We start from the raw sequence: 23,547 nt of genomic DNA on the forward strand, positions 1-23,547 counted from the left end.
ATGTATAATAAAATGCTGGCTTTACAGACACAGATCAAATGATAAATAACATATTGTACAAAAAATAATAAGCAACTTCTCTTCTACATGTTGTAAAAACTGTACCCTTGCTTCACTGTTTGCTTGAATGATTCAAATATTTGAACAATGTATTTTTCTCTCCCTGTTTGGTATTAATTCAATCTTTGTTGATTCCTTTTGTATTGGCTTATTTACTGTTGACTTAAAAATACAGCAAACACTATGAAAACCTTGAACATCCCTTCCTGGTGATAAATCTTCAGGGCCCTCTTTCTAACCTCACTTTTTCTTCTGCTTATAGTCTTTGGTTTGTGTTCTGACTACTTCCCATGTTGCTCACCTCGTCGCAATTAGCCTTTTTTATTTGCTCCTCTGCTTTCCATTTTTAGCAAGGTGCTCTGCACCTGCATGCTACTTCAAGTGATTGTATGGTATTTAGTCCCTAACAACCAAGACATCCTGCCAACAAGGACTTTAAATGTAGTGACATCTGCACCCCACTAAGACAAATGCAGCACTTTGTACCTCCAGTAATGCCTGACCTTTTTGATACAAGCTTCACAGATTAGAATGACATCATGTAATTACTGTATGAGCACATTTATTATAAAAAAACACACTATATTTATTTGAGTATGTTCCAGTATTTGAATGCATATCCCTGAGGTTGAGCAATGACATGTCAATATGTTTGAACATTTTTTTTTATTCTGTATCGGTACAGAACGGTCTTTGAGCTTGTTCTTTCTGTTCCTCTTCCTCCTCTCGTTTTCTCTCTCCTCAGCCTGAAAATGGAAACAAAGAGCAAAGGGCTCAGGGAGCAGCAGCAGCATCACAAGAAGCTCCTGGCAGCCATGTTGTCCCAGGACTCCTTCGATTCGGTCCACAGCCCTGCACCCTCAATCGCAGAGGAAGACATGGAGGACGAGGATGACGCCATGGAGCTTCTAGGTAAGGTTTTTCTGTTTGCTCACCCAGAGAGAAGAAAGAGAAAAATGTGCAGTGCATGGAAGAACACGAGGGGTTTCCCTGTGCGGTGGCCTACCGTTCATTTGTGTTTATCAGAATTTTTATAAAAGAAGCCATTTATCTTGGTACTGAGCTGTAGCTGTAAATTACGCCTTGTTAGTGGATGAGACGGATGAGCTGTTGACACACACACACACACACACACACACACACACACACACACACCAAAAACAGCCTCCTGTGGTTATCTTGCATGTGTGTGTAACTTCATGTTTGTCTAAGTATGCGTGCAGCATTTGCTGACTTTTAGTTTTTTTTAAGCTAGTGTTTGTAAAAATGGCGGTTAACAGAAAAAAAGTCATAAGCTCTTCTGGATGTTGGGTTTCCTACACCACCTGACTGTACAGTATGTGTAGTGACTCTTGGTTTTGGTCAAATATTTTAGAGTTTCCACTGCAGATGCAATGTAGCATTTTTAATTAAGAAATGTTAAACATTTGGTTTCAGTTTGTTCTTCTCAGGCGCATTAGACTTCACAGAAATAATCAGAACTGCAAAGAATTGATTGTATAACAGGCATGGACAGATATTCCCTCCTGGCGTGTTGTGTTGATGTCGTTACTGCTACTATTTCTCTTTATTTTTGCGTTTTCTTTATTTGGCTGCACGCATACAGTCCTCTCAAATGCAGCATTTTCAGACTTCCTCTCTGGGAGTTGTGGAAAAGCACTTACTGGGGGAAAGGGAGATTCTTCATTTCAGAGAATTAACTCCTGGTATTTAAATGAAAGTGGTAGATTTTTTTCTTTTTTTGCGGCTGAAATGCTGGATGAGCAGAGCATCAGTCGGTTTATGTGCTGTACTAAACAAGGCATGAACAGGTGCTTTTAATGGAAACTGCACTTCCTGTTTACACCGACTGAAGTTTTTGTCACAGATTTGGGACTTCACTTTGACCCGATTACCCCAGAGTAGCTCCTTTTTTTTATAAAGAGCTGATGTTGTTTGAGGTTAAGTGTGCACACATGTCTCAGTGTTTGTGTGTGTTCACATTCCATCATGCCATCAAATACAGTCATAAGATGGATGAGCAAGGGGACAAGGCAGGTAAAAGAGTGTGTGACGTGAGGTCTTACTTTGGCTTCGTTCAGCGGGCCGAGCGCTCCTCACTCTTGTCTGTGCACCGGCTGGATGTAACGCTTCACGCCACACTGAATTTGCTGCCTGAAGTATTTTCTGGAACAGGAATTCTTTCTCTGTTTTCTCTATTATAGATAACATCCCTGCAGCGAAAGATAGCCACACAGCAGACACACAGTAAGAGGGGTTAGAAAGTGAAACAAAGTTATTAACACTGTGTCGTAAAGGAAGGTCAAAGACACAAACTCGCATAACAACAGAGTCCTCTAATGGGGGATAGAATCAGAATCTGACTTTCTGGAGCTGGTACTTGGAAAAGTCCGCTTTTCTATGAATGCAACATAGAGGTAATGTAAAGTCACTCTGTGTCTTCTACCTTACTCAACAAATACATGACAAACGGTACTCGTTCTGAAGAATAACACCCCACAACCTTTTCCTCTTAATTCTGGTGTCTCTTCAGCATTGGGCCCAATTAAAGCTCTTCAGTTTCTCTCCTTTCTCGTCAGAGCTGCTGCTCTGTGGTGACACTTCTTGACAAATCTCCGTAGGTCTCTGCTCTCTTGCTCTGCTGTCACAGAATGAAGGCACTCGGCTTGTTAGCTGGATCTTTCATCAGGGTCAACCAAAAGGTTTTGTTTCTTTATTGATGTGTGCCAGGAGGAACTTATACGTTAACACAGGCTAGAGCTGTCATAAATAAACGTTCTTATCTTCAAAGCTATGGTTTGTTTTAATTGAATTGCTTGTTTTGCTTACGCATGATCAGATTACACCATGGTTAGTGGAAGCAGTAAGTTTCTCAAGTTTACTCCTTTGAAAGATATATATTTATTCTTTGCATTTGTCCTTGACATATTTGTAATAACTGTGTCCAGAGGTGCACACTGTCTCTCTCATTTTAAACAACCTCAGACTACAGTTACAAATAAAGTCGTTTTTGCACATTACCTGTGTGGATGTACGACACAGGGGCGGCAGTAGCTCAGTCTGTAGGGACTTTGGTTGGGAACTGAATGGTTGCTGGTTTGAGTTGGTCTGGTGGCTGCTGGCTGGAGAGGTGCAAGGTGACTGCCCTAGTACTGCCCATGTGCCCTTGAGCAAGCAAGGCAGTGGACCCCAAACAAATCTGACACTGTGTAGTAGTGTGTAGCAGCCCCACTCTGACATCGTTTTTAGGTTCTGTTTGTGCATGTGTGATACTACGGGCCTATGTGTGTGAGAAGCATGTATCTCAATAACAGAATGTAAACCAGAATTTCCCCTCTGGATTAATATAGTACGTAGAAAACGCAAATAAAAAGCCATCACAGAATTTGAAAGCATGTAAATAAATAAACAGTGCATTATTGTTTGGTAATAATCCTTCTTGCAGCTTTCTGCATTCACACAATAACTGAATTAGTTTTGTTTGTTACTCCATACCTTCACACATTGGTATGAATAATTAATAGAGAAAGCCCAGTTATCTCCTCTTTTTATAAATAATTACTTCTGTCAATGAGAGTTGACCTTGAAGTCTAGTAGACTATATTAAGTTGGCACAATTGATGTTTACATCAGATTTGCTTTCCTTTGCTTGAGCCAAACAAAGGTATGACCTCAGACAGCGGTAATAGTGGAAGATACGACCTTAAAGCAAAAATATTGATGGTGTGTGTTGGCCCTCCCTAATCATAGCTCTATTGCACTCATATTCCCACAGTGGCTTTTTCACACCACAGCCAAGGGCCGTAATTCAAAGAAAATAATGCAGCGAGGTCATTTGTGATCCTCTGTCAAAGCCCTTCATGGTCCTCTTTCTGCAGGGATCGAAGCTGCCGTGTCTGAGCGTCCCGTCCCGCCTCTGTGTTGATTAAAGCGATGCTAACTTGAGCATGCCCGGTTCACTAGGTGAAATGAATAACCCTCAAAAGGATTTCTGGGCCTGGTTTAAAAAGAGGGTACTGTCTTATGATGATCTCTGGAAGCCATGTTGATCGTATTATTGATCCCTGAAGGAGAAATACATCTTCGCCTATGCTGCAGTCCGCTTGAAGGTTAAACATATGGTCAGCTGCACTCCTGGAGGCTGTGCGGATTCACTGACTTGCTCAAGGACGTGACACCAGGCAGGGTGTAGAGTAAACTTGAAAATCAGTTTACATCTTTTAAATTATATAATACAACAAAATAACTTGTACTTTTAATTTCCACCATGATGTTAATACAAATTTCCATTGATAGGATTTTGTTAGTTTCATGATATTACACCTTTTCTAAGTTTGATCAGCTGTCTTATGTCCAGATTTTGATACACCTAAAACATTTAGTTATTGCTTGGAATACTCAACAGTATACAGTATTTGCTGCCTCGCTAAAGGGAAAGTTATCACCTCCTCGCAGAGGCAACAATGGAGATGTCTGCATGTTTACAATCTAATGTTTGCAAAGGATGACCTCTAGTGGCTAAACGGTAACATTACAGCTGCATTTTCTACAGTTCTACTAAAACAAAGGTTTTTGATCCAGGTTTCTAGTACTGATAACTGCTACTCTTAGATGATATTAGAGTTCTTCACATATGACACTCTTCCCATTAAAACTTTTGAACATGAATCCACACAGCCAAAATAAAAGCAGCCATGTTAGTGAGAGAGCCGTCGGTCTCATGGTGGCTCATTTATGATGAATTCAAACCTTCAGAGGAGACGGAAGAGTTCTCAGTGAAGGGAGGAGCACTTGTGTTTCCCTCTGTGTAAAAAACGGCGACATCTGTTGGGGAATAAGGTGCATAATAAAAGCAGATTTAGAGGAGACAAAGCAGGTTAACAACCAATCTCTAATTCCATTTTGAGCTGAGGGGTTTTCCCAACTGGGTGTCTGTATGCCAGCACCTGGATATGGAGCTCATGAGAATGACATTAATAAGATCCTCTTGGAATGGTTTACATTTCGGCTAGCAAAGGTTTTCAAGACTGAATCCAATTATAAAAACCAAAGACATGGCTTAGATGGGATTTGTTTTGTTCATTTTGTTCCAAATCCAAAATCAGCTCAGAGCAGAAGTCTCATTGACTCTCTAGCTGCGCTCAAAGATGGCACGGGGTGTTTGCCCAGTTGTTTTCATTCATTCTGCACTTAATATTTACCACAACCATTTTGAAAATGAACATGACTCAACATGTCCTTTTAAAGGTTTGGAAAATATTAAGGTTCTGTTCTACGCTGGGCGGTTAAACCACAGTTTGAAATGGTCTGACTTCAGAGAAGGTCTGAGTTCAGTGTGTGGGTGGAAACACCCTGTTTCTGGCCTTGCAGTGTTATTTTATAGAAAGTTAATGAGACCAGTTAACCAGTTATCCTCTGTGCAGTTGCTGCTTGTCATCATTGGTGGAAGTTTTCCCGTCCATATTTTCAAAATCTGATTTAGTTTATAGTTTATAAAAGTATGATCTGCATGCCTGTGGGCATATTATTGTGTTATTTTTACAGGACACACTGTTGGAGGATCGGAGCCGGGTTATTTAGAAGACAGGAAAGTTGCCTTCTTCTCATGTACACACACACTTATTAAAGTAGAGATAAATAAAGCCTCTTTCAGAGAAACAACGTCGGGTCTCATTCCCCCCTGCATGAATCCTCCGATCCTTCTTTTTGAGTGTTGACCCTCTCTGGTATGACTCCTGAAACAGGAGAGCAGGAGGCGAGTGTAGCTTTACCTGCTCTTGAGTATTCACAGTGACGCTGAGCCTTTGATGGGGACAGGATGAGGGCAGGGAGAAGCTCTGTCAGATCTTTTTGATATGCAGAGCACAGCATTGTCTGAAGTTACACTGCCCTGTGTGGCTCTATTGTTCGAGGATGTTATCTTTCTTGATCACATAGAGCATGTAATATGATACAATAGTGTCGTTGTTGTTGATATTTAAAGAGATGTGTATCAGAGAGGGAAGAGGGTAAATGAGTGTTTTTAACATCTCCTGTCTGTTAAACACTGAAGTTCAGTGCAAAATGTGACCCCCTGACTGTTGAGGGTTGTTAAGGTTCTTGCCTTTTAACTTGTGTAGACTTTAATTGTAATTCTTTTTTTTTTTTGATTCTCTTTTTATTTTATGTTTTTTTTAAATGAAAACAGAAAGGAAGGAAAAACTCTAAACATACTGTAAATTATTCAGAGGCTATATGTTCCCAAGCCTGTCTGCAAGTTCCCACTCCAACCATATACATATATTATTATTATAATATTCCCCTTTTCTTTTTTCTTCTTCTATTTTTCTTTTTCTTTTTTTTCCCATTTATGACTCAAGAACAGTTGTTCAATCGCAGATCAGAGTCAATACCGAGTCATACCATAAAAGAGAGAAAAGGCCCCCAGATTATGTCATATTTGTGCACAGCGTCTATGTTGCTGTATATGACTTTTTCCAGTTTGGCTATTTTTCCAAGTGCATGATACCAGTCTAGGGTGGTGGGAGCTGAAACGTCTTTCCATCTACAGTATATTAGCTTTTTAACGACTGCAAAAGCTGTAACCAGCCACTTGCTGTTAGTTTGAGATTCGACTCTGGAAATTACACCAAGCAGGCAAACTGCGGGGACTGGGTCTATTTGCTTACTTATTATTTCACTTACTTTTTGACATACCTCCACCCAGAAGCTATTAATTTGTATACAATCCCAGACCATGTGTAGGTAGGGCCCTGTCTCAGATGAACATTTCCAGCAGGTGCCTGTCTGTCTGAGGTGAGCCTACTCTATGTAACTTACTAGGGGTCCAGTGGTATCGGTGCACGGTTTTGAGTTGTGTTAATTTCAGTGAAACGTCTTTGGAGACTGTATGGGCTCTGCGCCAGACCTCATCCCACTCTTCTTCAGTTATGTCGCACCCTAAATCTGTACTCAACAGTCTCCTTGTTCCCTGAAAGTTCAATGTTATCTATGTTATAAGTTCTTTATAGATTCCAGGTGTGTTTATTTTAGATTGATCTCATTCTAGTAAGCATTTGTCCCAATGTGTTGCAGACAGGGTTCTTTTTACTATTGTTCCTGAGGGATACGACTGCACTTCTTAACTGGAAATATTTCCACCAAGGTAATTGGACAGGAGACATCTCTGCTTTCAGAGCATTATATGATTTAAATCCAACCTCTGTGTATAAATCAGCCACTTTAGAAACGCCACTTCTATGCAGCTCCTTCCATTGGATTGGCTTCTTACCTATAGTTAAAAACGGATTATCACAAATGGGTACCCATGGAGACTGTAATACAGCTTCCCTGGTAATTTTATGAATCTTCCTCCAGATGTGGTAAATGAAACTCAGACAAGGGTGTTGTTCTACTACACCTTGCTGTTTAATATGTATAGTATCTTTCAACTGAGCGGGTAGGATGAAGTGTTGCTTGATATTAGCCCAGGATGGCTCGGGTAAGGGAGATCTACTGTCATTATAAACGTATTAAGTGTGAAAGCCCAGTGATATAGTTGGAGATTAGGCAAATTAAACCCTCCCTTTTCTTTGGGTGTTTGTAAAGTTGTTAGGCTAAATCGTGCCTTGCGTCCACTCCATAAAAAATGATGTATGTGTTTATTAACTTGTTTGTATATATTATCAGGTATTTGGATTGGCAGCATGTTTAGTAAATAAAATAGTTTGGGGAAGACCATCATTTTTATGGAGGATATTTTACCCCAAAGGGATAGGTTCAGTCCCTTCCACCTCCCGAGTTGTTTTTTAATTTCCTCAAGTGTGTGTCCAAAGTTTACTTTTGTTATGTTCTTTATATCCTGTGGAAATGGAATGCCTAAATATGTAATGCCATGTTGAGGAACGGAAATGTTAAATGCACTCAAGTCAGGCAAAAATGCCGGATCGGAGAGGGGGAAGGCCTCTGTTTTGGACCAATTTACTTTGTATCCAGAGAAGGTGGAGAAATCATCTATTGTTGCCAAGACGTTCTTAACTGACTGTAGGGGCTGGGAGAGGAGCAAGATAATGTCGTCTGCATATAATAATATTTTATGAATTTTATTGGCTATCGTCACTCCTGTGATATCAGAGTTCTCTCTTATTGCAATAGCAAGAGGCTCCATGGCAAGGATAAACAGCAAGGGAGATAGGGGACACCCCTGTCTGGTCCCTCTATGTAGTTCAAAAGTGCGAGAGGCTAAACCGTTTGTAATAACAGAGGCACAGGCCCCAGAATATAAACTACTAACACACCGGATGAAATAGGGGCCAAACCCATATTTCTCCAGTATAAACAGGTAACCCCATTCCACCCTGTCAAAGGCCTTTTCCGCATCTAAGGACAGTGCCAGGGTAGGAGATGGGGAGTTTCTTTATGCCCACTTTATATTCAATAGATGCCTGATGTTATCGGAGCTGTGCCGTTGCCTAATGTAACCTACTTGGTCTGGATGAACCAATTTAGCTATTACCCGTTCCAGCCTATTAGCCAACACTTTGGACAATATCTTAATATCACAATTTAGAATAGACAAAGGACGCTTGCTCCCGCAAAGCAAGGGGTCTTTATCTTTCTTGGGAAGAAGAATAATGGATGCTGTATTTGAAAAAGTGGAGAAAGCGCCAGTTAGAAAAACTTCATTGTAGTGTGCCAGTAGTAGGGGTGTTAGTTTGTGTTGAAACTTTGAGTAAAATTCTTGTGGGAGGCCGTCTATCCCAGGTGATTTGCCGGGAGCCATTTGGAGGATAGTTATATTTATTTCTTCTCCTGTTATATCGCCCTCTATTATACTTTTTTCCTTAGCATTGATAGATGGTACTTGTATATGATTAAGAAATAGCTCCATCTTGTGGTCAATACTTTCGTGGTCAGATGGTGTTATTTCTGATTGGTATAATGACTCAAAATATTCCTTATAGGTGTTGTTTATTTGTTTCTCATTAGTCAGCACATTGTCATATTTATCTTTTACAGCTGTAATTATGTTCCTAGTTTTTACTTTTTTAAGTCTGCTTGCCAACAGTTTAGAAGCTCGTTCACCATCCTCATAAAATTTTGCCTGTGTTGTGAACAACGCATGTTCCACTGACTTTGCATATAAGGAGTTAAGTTGAAATTTGAGACTTGTAACCTTCCTAATATTTCCAGTTATGGGATTCGTGTACATTTCAGTCTCAGCTTCTTTTAATAATGCTTCCAATTTTAGTTGCTTCTCTGTCTCTTGTTTCTTCCTTCTGGCTTGAAGTCCCATTATCTGACCTCTTAAGTAGACTTTTAAGGCCTCCCACAATATACTCAATGAGGACACTGAGCCCATGTTATGTTCAAGGTAGCTGTCAATTTCAGTATTGATAAACTTGCACAGCTCCTTGTCATGAAGTGAACCCCCATACATGCGCCAGTTAAACTGCTGTCTGGATTTTTGAAAATGTGTGATGGCAAGTTCCACTGGACTGTGGTCTGAGATATGCCGACTCCCTATACTGCAAGTCAGAGTATTGTCCACCCAAGGCTTGCTCACCAAGAAATAGTCCAATCTGGAATGTGAATTGTAGGGTATTGAATAGAACGTGTAATCTTTCTCTGTCGGATGTGTTAATCTCCTTATATCCACTAATGATTGGTCTTTCATCAGAGTATTCAAAGCTTTTTCAGCATTATTTCTACCTTTGCTAGGAGCACAGGGCGATTTACCAATAACTTTATCCAATACAATGTTAAAATCCCCCCCCCCCATCACGATAGGGATATCTCACAGCGCTGAGATATGGTTATTAATTTCATGGAACACAGTACCATCAGAATTGGGGGGCGCATAAATATTAATAAATGCCATTTGGATGTTGTTAAGAGAACCAACAGTAATGACATACCTCCCATAAGCGTCACTTATATTTTGTGTTCATATCAGGAAGTTTAAACATTTATTTTAAAGCTGATGTTTTATTTGTTAAGATAATCAGTATGCTAACTAGTCAAACTGTCACATAAATGTGGTATGTGTATCATTCAGCTTTATGCGATATGATCTGTAGCACGTGAATCTGTGCGTTTGTGTGTCTCTGATTGCAAAGTTAACACGGCTCAGAGCTTTCTTTGTCAATCCCACTGTTGGCCAAAGGCAGAGGATGGAGTTAGCAGACAAGGCACGCACATCCTGATGCCAGCTACACACACACACACACACACACACACACTCTCTACCATCACCCCCATGGCCCAAACAAACAAGGACACAACAGTTACCCTGGAAACAATGTAAACCATCAACAACACAGTGGTTACAAACATGCTGCATTGAGAGAGAATGACAACATGTATTTCAGTGGTGTGAGTTGCTTTAGCACTAAATCTTGAACTCAACACAAACTTAAAGAGGTTCGGGTTTAACCCCTAAAGTTTTGCTGGCCTGATGATTAAAGTCTTAACGGCGCCCAATTTGACGCCTGTAAAAGTCTCCATGGTGCACATGGATACACTAATCGAGAGGCAAATTGCTGCGGTATTACGCTGGTCTTACTGGGAGCAATTATCAATAGCCAAGTAGACTGCTGTGATCATACCATAAATATTGCAGAAGTCATTACGCACAGTATGGCCTAATACCAGCAGGCTTACGTATCTCTGCTGTACATAAGCGCTGCAGATGAACAGAGGAGTTTATCTGAACGGACACAGTGATGCTGTATTGTGGCTACTGTAGCCAGACAGAAGCAAAAGGTAGCAGATAGACTCTAAAGGATGATAAGGAACTTACCAGCATTGTGTTGATAATCGGCCAAAGGCCCCCCCAACAGTTTTGTGTGCAGCCTTATCTAAGAGTTAAAAAGGTTACATCAGCGTTCTCTGGCTCCTGTCTGCTGCAACATGAAGATTTATGTCACAAAGAGACATTGAGTTATGTCATTTTCTGCAGTAATTGGTGTGTAATCAGAAGTCATTGTGTTTCAGTGGCTGCAGTTGTCTGTGTCAGGTTATGTGTGTGTTTGTGTGCTGCTGTATCCATGTGTTTATGACAAACAAACAAGAAAACAGTCATCTCTGTTTGGACTTAAAGGAAAGAATTCTTCTTACCACATGAACAAATGAAGCCATCACTCATGTTAAACTATGTTTGTTTTGTTTAAATCGCTCTGCTTTCATCAGCATCTTGAGACTCCTCTTGTACAGACACATTCCTGATTGATGGATTCTTAATGCTTTATTAAATTCATTAATGTGAACTGTAGGTGGCAGCCTTGATTCTGGCACACATTTACCACCCAAATGTAAAGTCAAATTCAAATGCATGTTTCGCAATAATTCCAAATCATACCAAACCTGAGCATTCTAATACATCATTGCATCAGGCTTTGCTGTGTTTTCACTTGACGTCCTAATCTCTGCAATACTTGCGGTGAAAGTGAGTTAAAAGGAGGTTTGCACTGAGGTCTGTGATAAGACTTTCCACAGGCCTCAGAGCTGTGATGTTACTCTGCTCATGTGTGCCTCCATCTGATTCTGATCAGGGCTTTTACTGCCGCACTCAGGGCTTGCGGCGGCTCGGAGCCTAGCAGACATATTTTTAGGCCTGGAGTGGAGGAGGGCTCTATTGAAAGCCGAGACATAATTATGAAATGTAAGTTGGAATATTGTTTTTATTACAAGCCAAACAAAATGCGTCTCTGCCGCGACGCACATCAAAAGACGTCTGCCGACTGACTGCCGACTGACTGCCGACTGACTGCCGACTGAAGGCTTTTGTGCTCGGGGGGTTTAATGAAAAACAAATGGCTGCTTGTATATGTGAAGTGTGAGGTCTGCAAGTGTCACTGTACGTGTTGGGTCGAGTATGTGCCGTGCGCCTTTTTAATCTCGAGTATGTTGCTCACACATGTGGGTCTCTGTGTGTGAGTGAGAGCCGCTTTCGACTGTGGCACCGCAAGAAGCAAAGCATCTATCACTTTTTTACAGGCTATTAATTAGAGGCCGGTGTTATGTGGCGAGACGTCGTCACTGCTCATGAAAGAATGGAAAATTCAATTATTTCACTTGGAGACAGGCGACACAATAACTCACAGCACTTGATGAAATTCCTTGGATTTGGTGCGGGAAATGATGAAGTGTATTTGTGCGTGTTCCCCCCCCCCCCCCCCCCAGTCCTCACATGTGGGGTAGCACCTTAGACGATTCCAGCACATACATCTGTCAACACGTCACCCAGGAAGGTGCATATCAAGCTGTTGGTGAAGCTAATTATGACTTCAGCTTTGTGTTCAGTCCTATGAAGAGCAGCCAAGAGTCATTGAGTATGTGGATATCTAAACAACATAAAATTACACGGAAACTTTAAAAGAGGAACACACAAACCCTCTATCTATGCTCCGCTTCTTTTTTGCTTTACTTTAAATGAGTGATTGCAGCAAGGAATTCCTTATCGCTCAGGCTCTTTTGTTGGGATTGCATCGCTGGAATAGTTTCCATCCCCTCCCACTTCTAACCTAACAGACCCCCCCCCCCCCCCCCTCTCAGTGCAGACCCCCTTTATTTATCTGCCATGTCTCTTCATTAGACAGCGGGGAGCACGCATGGCTACCCCGGTGCCCAGAGAGTGGAAATGTGACAGAGCTGATGAACGGGCGAGTGTGGACAGATTGTTTGTTGTGTCTAGATGGAGGACTGCGACGCTGTCATGCTCTCGGGGAACTGGCCTTCCTGGAGACTCACTGTAAACTTATCATGGTGGTATTGTGTAGGAGGTATACTGGAACCTATTGTGACCCTTTAGAGTTTGCTCTTTGTCATGTGTGTTTGACTATTTAGACATGGAAAAGGAAACAGAATGCTATATGGATTTTGGATTTTACACAGGAAAGAAAAGAGAGTCATCTAGATTTAAAGCAGTCTTAGTCAGTGTAACTTATACAACATTCATTGAAACATTTTTAAATGCCGATCTGGTCTTCTACATTTCTGTTTGTGTTTAGACCACATAAATCTCAGTTTCTTTTTCAAACAAACAACTTTGTGGTCATTTTGTTGCCTCAGAACATCAGGACACAGTTTGAACTTATGTGTCAGAATACTTGTGTGCTTGTAGAAGCAGTCATTTACAATGCTACCACCATAACACCGACCAGTTAGACACACATTCATCTCTTTAGCACTCCGTCAGGCCTTCTTCTGACACAGTGTGGTGTCAACACAGACATCTGTCACCTCTCCCTCCCTCTGTCGAAAGTTCAGAGTTGTGTGACATGGCTGAGATTCAGACTCCTGTTTGCCACATGAAGGGCTCTGTGATCTCTTATAGCCAGCACAAAAGAGAAAAGAGGATTTGAATTTACAGAAGTCAAACATCAGACATTCTGCAGCCAACATTTATAAGTTAAACAGTTTAGACATTTAGCAGCAAGCATTTTTCTCTGAACACTTCTGCATTCACAAACAATTACAGAAATCCTTCATGTTGGCTTAAAGTTACGCCTAACTTTCTGTTTACTGCTGTGAGCGCTGATCTTAGCAAGGGATAGTGTCCTCTATTCAGTCATCTAACCAGAAAATTGAACTTTTTCAAGCCTGAAAGAAATAGTTGTACTTTTGTACAAAATGTTGTGACTGTTTTAACTTCTGCTAGATTTCATTCGGACACCGTGTAATCCATTTTCTGTAAAAGGTGCACCCCAGATAAAGTCTTTGTTATTCTCTGTGACCTCTTTTAGTGTCTGTGATTAGCCTTCTCATCCTTCAGGCACCGGGGTCTTTCTCCTAATTGTTGTCTCATTCTGACTTGAGAAGGGAAAATGTTCAGCGGACAAAGCGGGAGTTGAGGTGACGAGCAGCTGTGTACACTGAGGTCATTTTCCCTTGCATGGTCAGAGCAGCTCGCTGTTATTCTTTTGGTGTTTGAGGAAGGCTACAGACTCGCTAGTATGTGTTTCCCAGTGTTGAGTCATGATTTGTATCACAGGCTATGATCTGGAGAAAATCTGGCATGTCACATGAGTTTGTCACCAGAAGAAGGGAGAGTTGTCAGAAGGGTAGGAGTTGGAATGGACAAGAGAAAATAGGAAAATGTCAAGGCCGAAAATCGAGCAGTTCCCACGACCAGCACAAACCCAAATGGCTGATGGCTCTGTATTGACCCTCCCCTTCTGCACACTTCGATGAATGGGACATTCGATATTGCTGCTTAAGGGTATTAGTGGAGCGTATCTGTCCTCCTCCAAACACTTGTTCTCAGAGAGAAACTTCCACATGTTGTTAAGTGAGATGGAAAGGCCAACTGATTCGGATCCTTGGAAAAAGTTTTAAATTTGGAAATACATCAGACTTAAAAAATGGTACACTTTATCTGTAGCACACTTTACATTTAAACAAATATTAAAGTGCTATAATATCGTCACAGTGCTTGAATTTGGTCAATATGGACCCTGATCTCTTTGGAGATTCACTTGAAACTACAAATGTGAATTACTGTGTAGCGGTGGCAACAAAAAACAACACACACACACACACACACACACACACACATACATACCACACCAGACAACTCCAACAACAAAAGATTATTACCAAACTAGGTGCAATTCATTCTTTACGGATCACACATTTTTTGTACAAAACTTCATTGTAATCCTGTCAAGGATGTAAAGCTGTCCAGATATTTTATTTGAAAGTGACTTCTGGGTCATGTATCCTTTGTGGACCATGTTTTTATTTTGTATGAAACTGACATTTCTGGACTGCCCATTGAGCCACACTACTATCAAAGCAAATTACATTTTTTAAATAATGAATGAGAATCCATGTATGATAGACATTGTTACAAAGTCCACAACCACTACACAGTGTATGGGATGGAATCACTCTAGTTTTGGATTCAAATTTTCCATAGATTTCCTGCGACCCAAAGGAGACAGGTGACGGGGTGAGAGAGTTCTCATGAGGAGATGTCATCTTATCTAATCCAGCTGCTTAGTCACGCATTCTCCTCTTTCAAGGTGTGAGGCCCATTTTTTTTGCCCCCAAACCAGGGGACCAGGTAAAAAGAAAACTATCAGTGTTGGTTTCAAATGACTTGACACACACATAGAGAAGGACACAAAATGCACTGAACTATGTGTACCATAGAAACAATGGCAGCGAGCTAGAGAACACACCGTGTGTCCTGAAGTCGTTCCGCTTCATTGGCAAAGCTCCTAAATTCTTCTGGTCTGACGGGAAGAATGCGACAAATACAGTCGAGGTAACCTTTCAAAATGTTCTGTGTGATTCCCACACCAAAGTAAATGTTGAAAACACCCACTCTTTTCTCATTGTCATAACACGGAAAGTTCTGCAATATGTTTTATCTCTTGAGGATGCACTTGAAACCAAAAATGGCTGTCTGATTCAGACTCTCCCCGTTGATCCTCCATCATATCTCATTAACTAAAACAGTTTTCCACTTTGCTACGACAACAAAGCTATTAGCCTTTCATGAATTTTCATGGATTACACTGAACTTCCTTATCATGCTAGTCCAGAGTCTATGAAGGAAACATGTTCCTGGATGAAAAAGTATTTACTCTGATATGATAGCTGATGTTCCTGTTTAGTCTTGTGTCTCATCCAAACGTTCAAATTCAATTCCACCATGTGGAGAGGATTTCATTCAAATAGGGAACAGCTGTTTTTTAAGATAAAGCAGATTTCCTCGAAAATGAAGACAAAAAGACAGTTTATTAAACGTGCTCTGAACCGGCACCTGTTATCGAAGCATATCTTCACATGAACTGTGGCAGGTGTGTATGAAGAGAGAACCTGAAGTTATACTCCCATGTTTGACACATTAAGACTTCTTTAAAGTCAAAGGGTCTTTGTGTGTGTCTTTGTGTTCAGGGACACATGGAGAGATCACACAAAACCAAACTTTCCGGCTCTCTGTCTCCTTCTTGCCGCTCATTTTTCACTTGCTGGCGTCATTGTTTTTAAGTCTTCCACTTGTAAATGTCCCCTTTCTCTTTCTCTTTCTGTGGCGCTGTCATCAACTCCTCCACATCTTTCCCTGTTACACAGTACGTTGTGTTGATGATGCAACTTGTGCGTGTGAGGGAGCTCAGCAGTGAGAAAGTTTATTTACTGTGATGTGCTTTGCTCGCTCCCTGGCTCTTAAGAGACTGTCATCACTGAGCATCATCATGACAACACAGAGACCAAAGTATGATTAATGACAGCCCTTTTTCTCTCTCTTGTTTCCTTGGTTTCTTTCTCCTTCCTCTGTCTGCCATTCTGTCCTCCCCAGAGGACCTGGATGACCTGCGGATGGAGGGTGTGACGGGCTTGGCGCCATCCGGCAGCAAGTTCAGCCAGGGACGCAGCTCCTACCAGCCTGAACCACAGGCCAAAGTTACACTCAACATCTGCTCCAGGTGTGCCAGGTAAATGTTTTCACAGTCTCTTATCTGGTGGTATGAATAGAAATTATGTTTTATCTGTCAAACCATTTTATTCTTGGACAAATAAACATTTTGAGACATTTTTATTTTTGGTTTCTAGCTGATCAAGTTTTGAAATGTATTGCTCACTATTTAAAGAATATATATTTTTTGTTCAAGTAGGACTTAAAAGAGCCAACAAGATCACACAAAAGAGCCACATGCGGCTCGAGAAGATCTAAAGGTAAAAACTTCCTGAAGTCTTTAATTATGACGAGGCACCAGGCACAGAAACACTTCCTTTCTTAAATCTAAATCCAATCAATTTTACTCTTAATTTTTTTTCCCTTTTTGGATTTCTCAAGTAGATTGAACATGATAATTAATGAGTTTCAGATGGTAGTCTGGCTTCATCTTAAGGTAACAAAACCTGTGTTTTTCACTCTTTGTGCTAAGCTAAACTTGGCTAACCAGCTGCTGGCTATAGCTTCATATTTACTTGAAAGAGTTGTAATGATGTTCTCTTGTAACTCTCTGGAAATGTCCACCCCCTGCCCTCAATCTTTAAACCAAATGACTGCAAACAAAATGTTGACGGCAACAGCACTGACAGCAACAGTGTAGCATTTATTTATTAAAGCGTTATCAAAAATGTTTTCCTTGACTCCTTCTTGTGCCCCTCCTTCCGCTCCCCTTCCCACTTGTTCTGCATCTGTATGGGAGATTTCAAACCTCAACCTTCACTACAAGAAGAACATCTCTGAACAGCATATCTGAAGTGCATGCCAGTGTTGCTTGTTTTCACAGGTCAGCCTGCACACGGATAATCGTCTCCATTATCACCCTCTCTTTTTATCACAGTTTTCTCTTGTGACACATTTCCTGTCCCCCCTGACCCCCAGCCTCAGTCTGCTGCTCACATTTCTGAGCGTTGGGTGTGATACCACAGACAGGTGTGGGCAGGACTTCTTCTTCTTTGATGCCAGTCAAAGATAAAAATGGTATCAGTTCGATGCGACGCCAGACTTACATATGCCTGCACAGCCTCCTCTGTTTGGGCTTTGGAATTTGTTTGTTTCCTTCTCTTCTTTCATTCATTCTGCTTATCAGCTTCACTCCACACACAGGCTGTGGGATGTTGTCAAAGGCTCTGCAGGAGGATGAATGGTATCAGTGTATTTGTGTTTGCAGTTTATCACTTGGATGTTTTTAAGCATATAGTTTATACCTTGGACTTATCATTGAGTCCACTCATCCAATCAGCCGAAGAGGAAGGCAAGCATCTGTATCTGGAGTTGATTTTTGGCTTCTGAGTTTTTTACGTGACTGAAATGTTAGACATCTGTTCTCCGTCTTTGTCTTCCTCTCTTTTTCTGGTCCAGTCCAAATTCCTGTTTTGTCCTCTTTAACCTGACCACAAAGTCCTTCCCAAGTTTTATTGGCGAAGGAGTGGTGGTCATTTGTCATCATTTTTTGGTGAGTTTCAGGGCCATAAACAGATCACCAAGTTGGAGTCGTAGCACACATGTTATGCTTTGATTCTGCTTCAGGAGTTTAGCAGGAGTTCATGCAGATTCATGGACACACGTAAAAACCGTACTTGCATGGCCTTGCACGCATACGCAAACATTGCCTCCATAAACAGCAGATAGTAAAGGTTGAGTTCAAGGAGTGGAGGTCCTTCCAAAGCCTTCATACTGTGTGTATTAACACTGACTGGAAGGGGTTACCAGAAACATATTTCAAACATGGCTAAAAGGGGCCAACCTCTAAACTGACTCCTCAGAACAATAACATATGTGGCCCACTTAGTGTCCTTGTGTTTAACACCTGCAGACATCACTACTGCACCGGTTTAACTCTGAACACAGGCTGTAGTTTAAACTTACAGTGATTTTTGTTGAAGTTAGTAGCGTGTAAATTGAGGCCTCACAGTACTGGATGAATTCTTTCTTTTATTACAGAACCTCCTAGAAGAGCAACCCTTGGCTCTGTGTGTATCTTTGAACAGTGACCAAAGTTGGGCTGGCATTCCTCACATACCCATCATCCCTCAGCTTCAGCACATGGGCTTTTATGGGTCAGGGAGGTCGATCACTCTCTGCATTACACTTCTCTTAGTAAGCATGCACACTTTATTCCATCCAAAGGCCTAGGCTGTCAAACAAGACCGAAGCACTTGGCTTAACTCTATACCACCCAAAGTCATGGAGAGGTGACACCTACTTTCAAACCCACAGCGTGAAGGCGACAAGTAGATTTCTCAGGTTATTCAATTCTATTGCATCACCAGCATCCAAGTCTGCCTAATTTGTGAAATGTTTTAGATCAGGAATCATTTTTTGTTGTTAAGATGTACAGTTTATTTCCATTAAGCCTTCAATAACAGGCTCACTTTTTATTCTCAAACTGTAATTCTTCCCAACATTCGACCTCTGCCACTGTCCCTTCCCCTCCCCCAATCCTCACCACCAAACAGTCAAGTCCTCCTGTGTGGCTCCTAACCAGCAGCAGCAGGTCAGGAAACACGCTGATTCCTCTGGCTCTCTGCTGGTTGCTTGAGGTGTAAAGGGCCGTGTGGCCTGTGTGATGTGGGCATGTCTCTTTCTCTCGGGCTCTCGCCCACCTCCTTAACGCTCCAGATTGGTTCTTTTAACTGCTGCCACCAAAACTCCCGTTTGCAAACACATCACAGATCTCGGGCACAGTCCAGTGGAGTTGCCGATGTGGATAGGAAATGGATAGATCTCCACAAGCCTCATTGGGCTTGTAGTTAAATTGTTTTCATACCAGGAATGTAGAATTTTAGTCAGGCCTTGTGGCTATGAGTAGCCTTTGTCAAGAGAATAGGAAGGCATTTTTATCGTCATCTTAGATCCTTTTTAATTGCCTTTTAAAGACAATTAAAATATGTAAGAGACGAAGAGAAGGATGTAAAAAAAGTAAAGTTATAGAATACACTTTCCTCATTGCAGAGGTAGAAGAGAAGAGGCCCTGCAGCTGACACAGAATGTCGTGCACCATAAAAAGCAAAGATCGCTTTTCTTCTTCTTCAGTTAATAGTTTCACAGATTACAGAACATGCGGTGGTGCATACTTGCAGTAAATAAGGAGTTTAATAAAACATGCTTCAGAAAAGAAATTCTGTGTTTCATTTCTTACATCAGAGCACGTGCATTAGATTGAGTGAAATGTCACATATTAGGTATTATATTTGTCTTTTCCCCCTGTTTACTACTATTGCAGGAAAACATAAATGCTTTAGTACCTGGAATCTGCCCTGCAAAAAAGCTGCAACTGAAGCTGCCTTCAAACAACTCTACTGCGTACTATTTGATCCATGCACAATGTGTCCCTTAATGAATACGTTTCTTTATTTCCAGCTGTTAGGAGAAAGAGAGAGAAGAGAGGAAAGAGATTTGTGCTCTTAAACTCACCCTCATATCCTTTTTTTTCCAGTAATGCCAGATTTTGCAGGAGAGATCATAAACCCACTAAACACTTCCTCTTTGTCTCATCACCTCAGACTGATCCAGACTAGATTGTCTTAGTGTAATCTGGGATTCAATTTCCAAACATGCATTTCAGTGTGTTCAGTGGGCGGGAAAAATCCTGATTTCAGAGATTATTTAAGTCCACTAAATGGCAGGCCTGTACACTAGTATTTATGTGTTACGTGTTGTCTCCAGGTTGCAGGGCGATAGTCTATCAGACGGCAGACCTGAAGACGAGCACAGAACCCACATATCTGAACAAGCTGTACCTGACATCTCTTGTAAGTTGCACAAAACACCTCAATATTCAGCAGGCTATTTTGTGTGTGGCTTTTTAATGTTTGCAGTCTCACATGCTCCTCTGTCTAAATTGTTTCTGTTTGTGTGCGTCATGTGGTGCAGCTCCATTGCCCGGGATGGACACGGTGGCAGGACGGCTGCAGGAATGCGAGGCCTTGTCTCAAGTGTCATCCTCTGTAAGTTTCCTCCCTGTATATCCCTCCCCCAACAATTAAGATCATTTTACAGCCATCAATTCTCATGTGCTCAGCTTCTATTGTCTGAGAGAGAGCGAGGGGGGGAAAAAAAAGCACCTCAAGCCTTCGGTTTGTAGAACAAGAACCGAGCAAAAGTGATCCCTTTTGTGCGGGTATTTCATCTTGCGCAACAGAACAAGTGATACCTCGATCAGAAAGCCTCCCTGTATCACTTTGCTCCCCTCTCAGGGCGATTGTGTGCGATCCAAAAGGTATAAATGAAAAGAATATCAAGTGACACAACAACAATCGAGGCTGATTTAGAAGTTTTATACAATAGACCTAAATATTTATGGGCTATGGGAGTTTTGTTGGACAGACGAGGCTTGCGTGATAACTACACATGCTTCAGGGGAGAAATCTAAAGAGACCTAATGTGGCACACACCAGCTTTACGCACAGGCAGACACTCACATGCTGTTAATAAAGCGTTCGGCTTAGACGCCGCTACCTTCTGAATAATTAGCTCCTAAAAAGCCCAATTCCTTCTTTCATAATTGACCAATCCAAGTGTTGGACACAACTTTTTACTGCATTTTAAAGAAAGAGGTTTGGAGCCAAGACATTGCTGCGTGTGTGAAGCAGATGCAGAGCGGCTGCAGACTAACTGGGAGCAGACTTTAAAGACCAAAAGCACTGTTGAATCAAAGACTGAAGAATCATGCAAAATTCACTGAGCAGAAATAAGAGAGTTAGTGTACCTTTTTAACAACGACCTGCCATAGTATTTCTCATTTTTATTACTACTCACTGTGTTCAGGGCATTAATCTGCACACACATTTATTTTTTGAAAAAAAAAAAAAAAAAACATATCTCAGGAACACCAACAGGCAATATCTTGCACAAAGAGCAGTCCACTGGGTCTACAGTGTGAATCACTGACTTTATATTATGATAGACAACACGGCTCCATCTCCTCTTGTTGTACAAAAGTGAAGCCATAATACCCCCTTTTTATGTCATCAAATGATGAATTGAAACTAAACTTCTCAGAAAATGGACAATTGACATAAGTGAGACAACTTTAAAGACAGAAACCACGTCTGAGAAAATATAATGCACATGTTTTTGGATTTTATAGTTTAACCCCTGTCCCATCTGTTTACATCGAGGAGAGCTTATGGCCTATAATGCAGACAGGCAGTAGGGAGAGCTCCACATGTTTGGGCTTCATTTTTGGGGAGCTGTTATGCCGTCCATCTTTTTATAGAGTCTATGGGAAGGACTGATGAGAATCTTATGGTCAAAAACCTTCTGACCTCTAAGAATTCATAGGCCAACTATAAAAGTGAACTATCTTTCTATGACAACATTTTACATGAATATATTAAAGGACGAAAGAATGATCTTAACTCCTTTTTTAACCACAAAGTCCAACTTCAATATAACATATTGCTGTCATCAAATGCAATTCTTATCATTATATCGTTCCATGCTTGTGAGCCGGATATCTCGGAAACACCAGGATGGAATTTTGTTAAATTTGGTGTACATACATATTTTTCTTCTATCTCTCAGAGTGCACAGCCAGCCCCATTGGATTGGATGCCTCCATAGTTTTGCTGTAGCAAGCAGAGTCAGTTTACTGTCACATGCTATGCAGAGAGCAGAAAGCTTGATACAGGGTTTTGGTTCTGTTAATGATTGGTATGTAACCTCCTGTTCACATTAGGCGTACATATACATGTTATGTTGTTTATGACTAATGTTTTCTTTAAATCATTATCCAATACACAGGCATTCTGTGGCAAACACAGGTGTAGATTTAAACTACAGTTTGGCAAGTTGGTTAGAGTTGGAGTTACGGTTGGTCAGGGGGATGTGAGCTGATAATTGATTGAAATGTTTTAGATAAAAAGATATGTTTAACTACAAATCTGTCTTTGGGAATTGGTTAGGTTTCTACCTGAATTATATTTCATCTAAACGTCTGACCTTCACGTCCATCTGGAGCTCAAATTTTGCAGTTACCAAATAGCAGTAGACTGAACACTTGTTCTCTCCCCTTACTCTTGATCTGTCTGACACACTTAAGAAGAGGTACTAATGTCCCCCATATTGGAAGCTCAGGTGAAAATATCTTCTGTCATGTACTGTAGCTAAAGTAGTTTTTGACTGTATAATAACTTAATAATAACAAATGCAACTTAATTGAACTGGTCTGTCAGGGGCTCGTGGGCCACAATCACTTTCTGTGTGGAAAAAAACTGTAATGCTTTACTGACATATTGCAAAAATATAAGAAAAACTTGTGGGTTTATAAACTCATTATTTGATACATGTCCAAAATGAAAAACCTTTATAAGTGTTCTTTGCAATGATCTAAACATTTCCAATTGTTTCTCAATGGTTTGGTTAATTTTGAGAACAGGACTTGTGTAACTTTTTTCTTGTTTTAGAAATTTTGAGGTCATATTTTATTTTTAGCACATTTCATCATGCATGGCCGTCGTTAAATGAAGTTTGCCTTGCTTCGTACATTGCTCATGTTTGGGCAGTAAAAGTTGGCGATGTTGGAAAGTAAACACTGTTAATGGTTATCATTATTAGTCCGACAGGGCCCCTTCCCTGCCAGCTCCTTTAGGTGATAATTGCCCCATAAAGACAAATACTTTCCTAAATCTATCCTCAGAGCAAACCCTGCAGCCTGTTCTTCCAGGTTCTCTTGTGAGGGTTCAGTGATATGTTGTATGGGTGTTACCCACATAAAACATGCCAGGGAAAAGTGTTCTTTTTTACAGTAGAATCGTGATAATTGGTATGATGCAATGCCATATGTACAGTAAGATACAAGGCAGATCCAATGTGATGGTATGTTTATTTTTCAAGGGGAATGTTGTCAGTATTTGAGTAGATACACTGTATAGCCTCTATATTTGACTCAAGTTAGCCCTCCACTACATGAAGGGTTTTCACAGACATGGTTATCATATAAGCAGCTTTTTGTGACTTTAGATTTGACGTTACAACATTTTTCCAATCAATTGTCTGCGTGCTATTCCATGAGTTATTATTGTTAAATGTGTTGTCATTGT

The 23,547-nt window shown here is 40.9% G+C and overlaps 1 protein-coding gene across 4 annotated transcripts in view; it reads left to right on the forward strand.

Annotated features, from left to right (window-relative positions):
• c20h8orf34 (chromosome 20 C8orf34 homolog) overlaps positions 1-23,547 on the forward strand; it is a 56,837-nt gene that overhangs the window by 17,717 nt on the left and 15,573 nt on the right. For 2 of the 4 annotated variants that reach the window (XM_065949062.1, XM_065949063.1), the window contains 4 exons: positions 806-972; positions 16,349-16,475; positions 20,171-20,256; positions 20,378-20,451. In XM_065949062.1, the coding sequence (XP_065805134.1) occupies positions 806-972; positions 16,349-16,475; positions 20,171-20,256; positions 20,378-20,451 (454 nt within the window). Of the gene's footprint in view, positions 1-805; positions 973-16,348; positions 16,485-20,170; positions 20,257-20,377; positions 20,452-23,547 lie in introns of all 4 variants that reach the window. The other 2 variants (XM_065949061.1, XM_020645164.3) reach the window with 1 other exon arrangement.

This window comes from Labrus bergylta, chromosome 20 (assembly GCF_963930695.1).
Source record: "Labrus bergylta chromosome 20, fLabBer1.1, whole genome shotgun sequence".
NCBI classification, from domain to species: domain Eukaryota; kingdom Metazoa; phylum Chordata; class Actinopteri; order Labriformes; family Labridae; genus Labrus; species Labrus bergylta.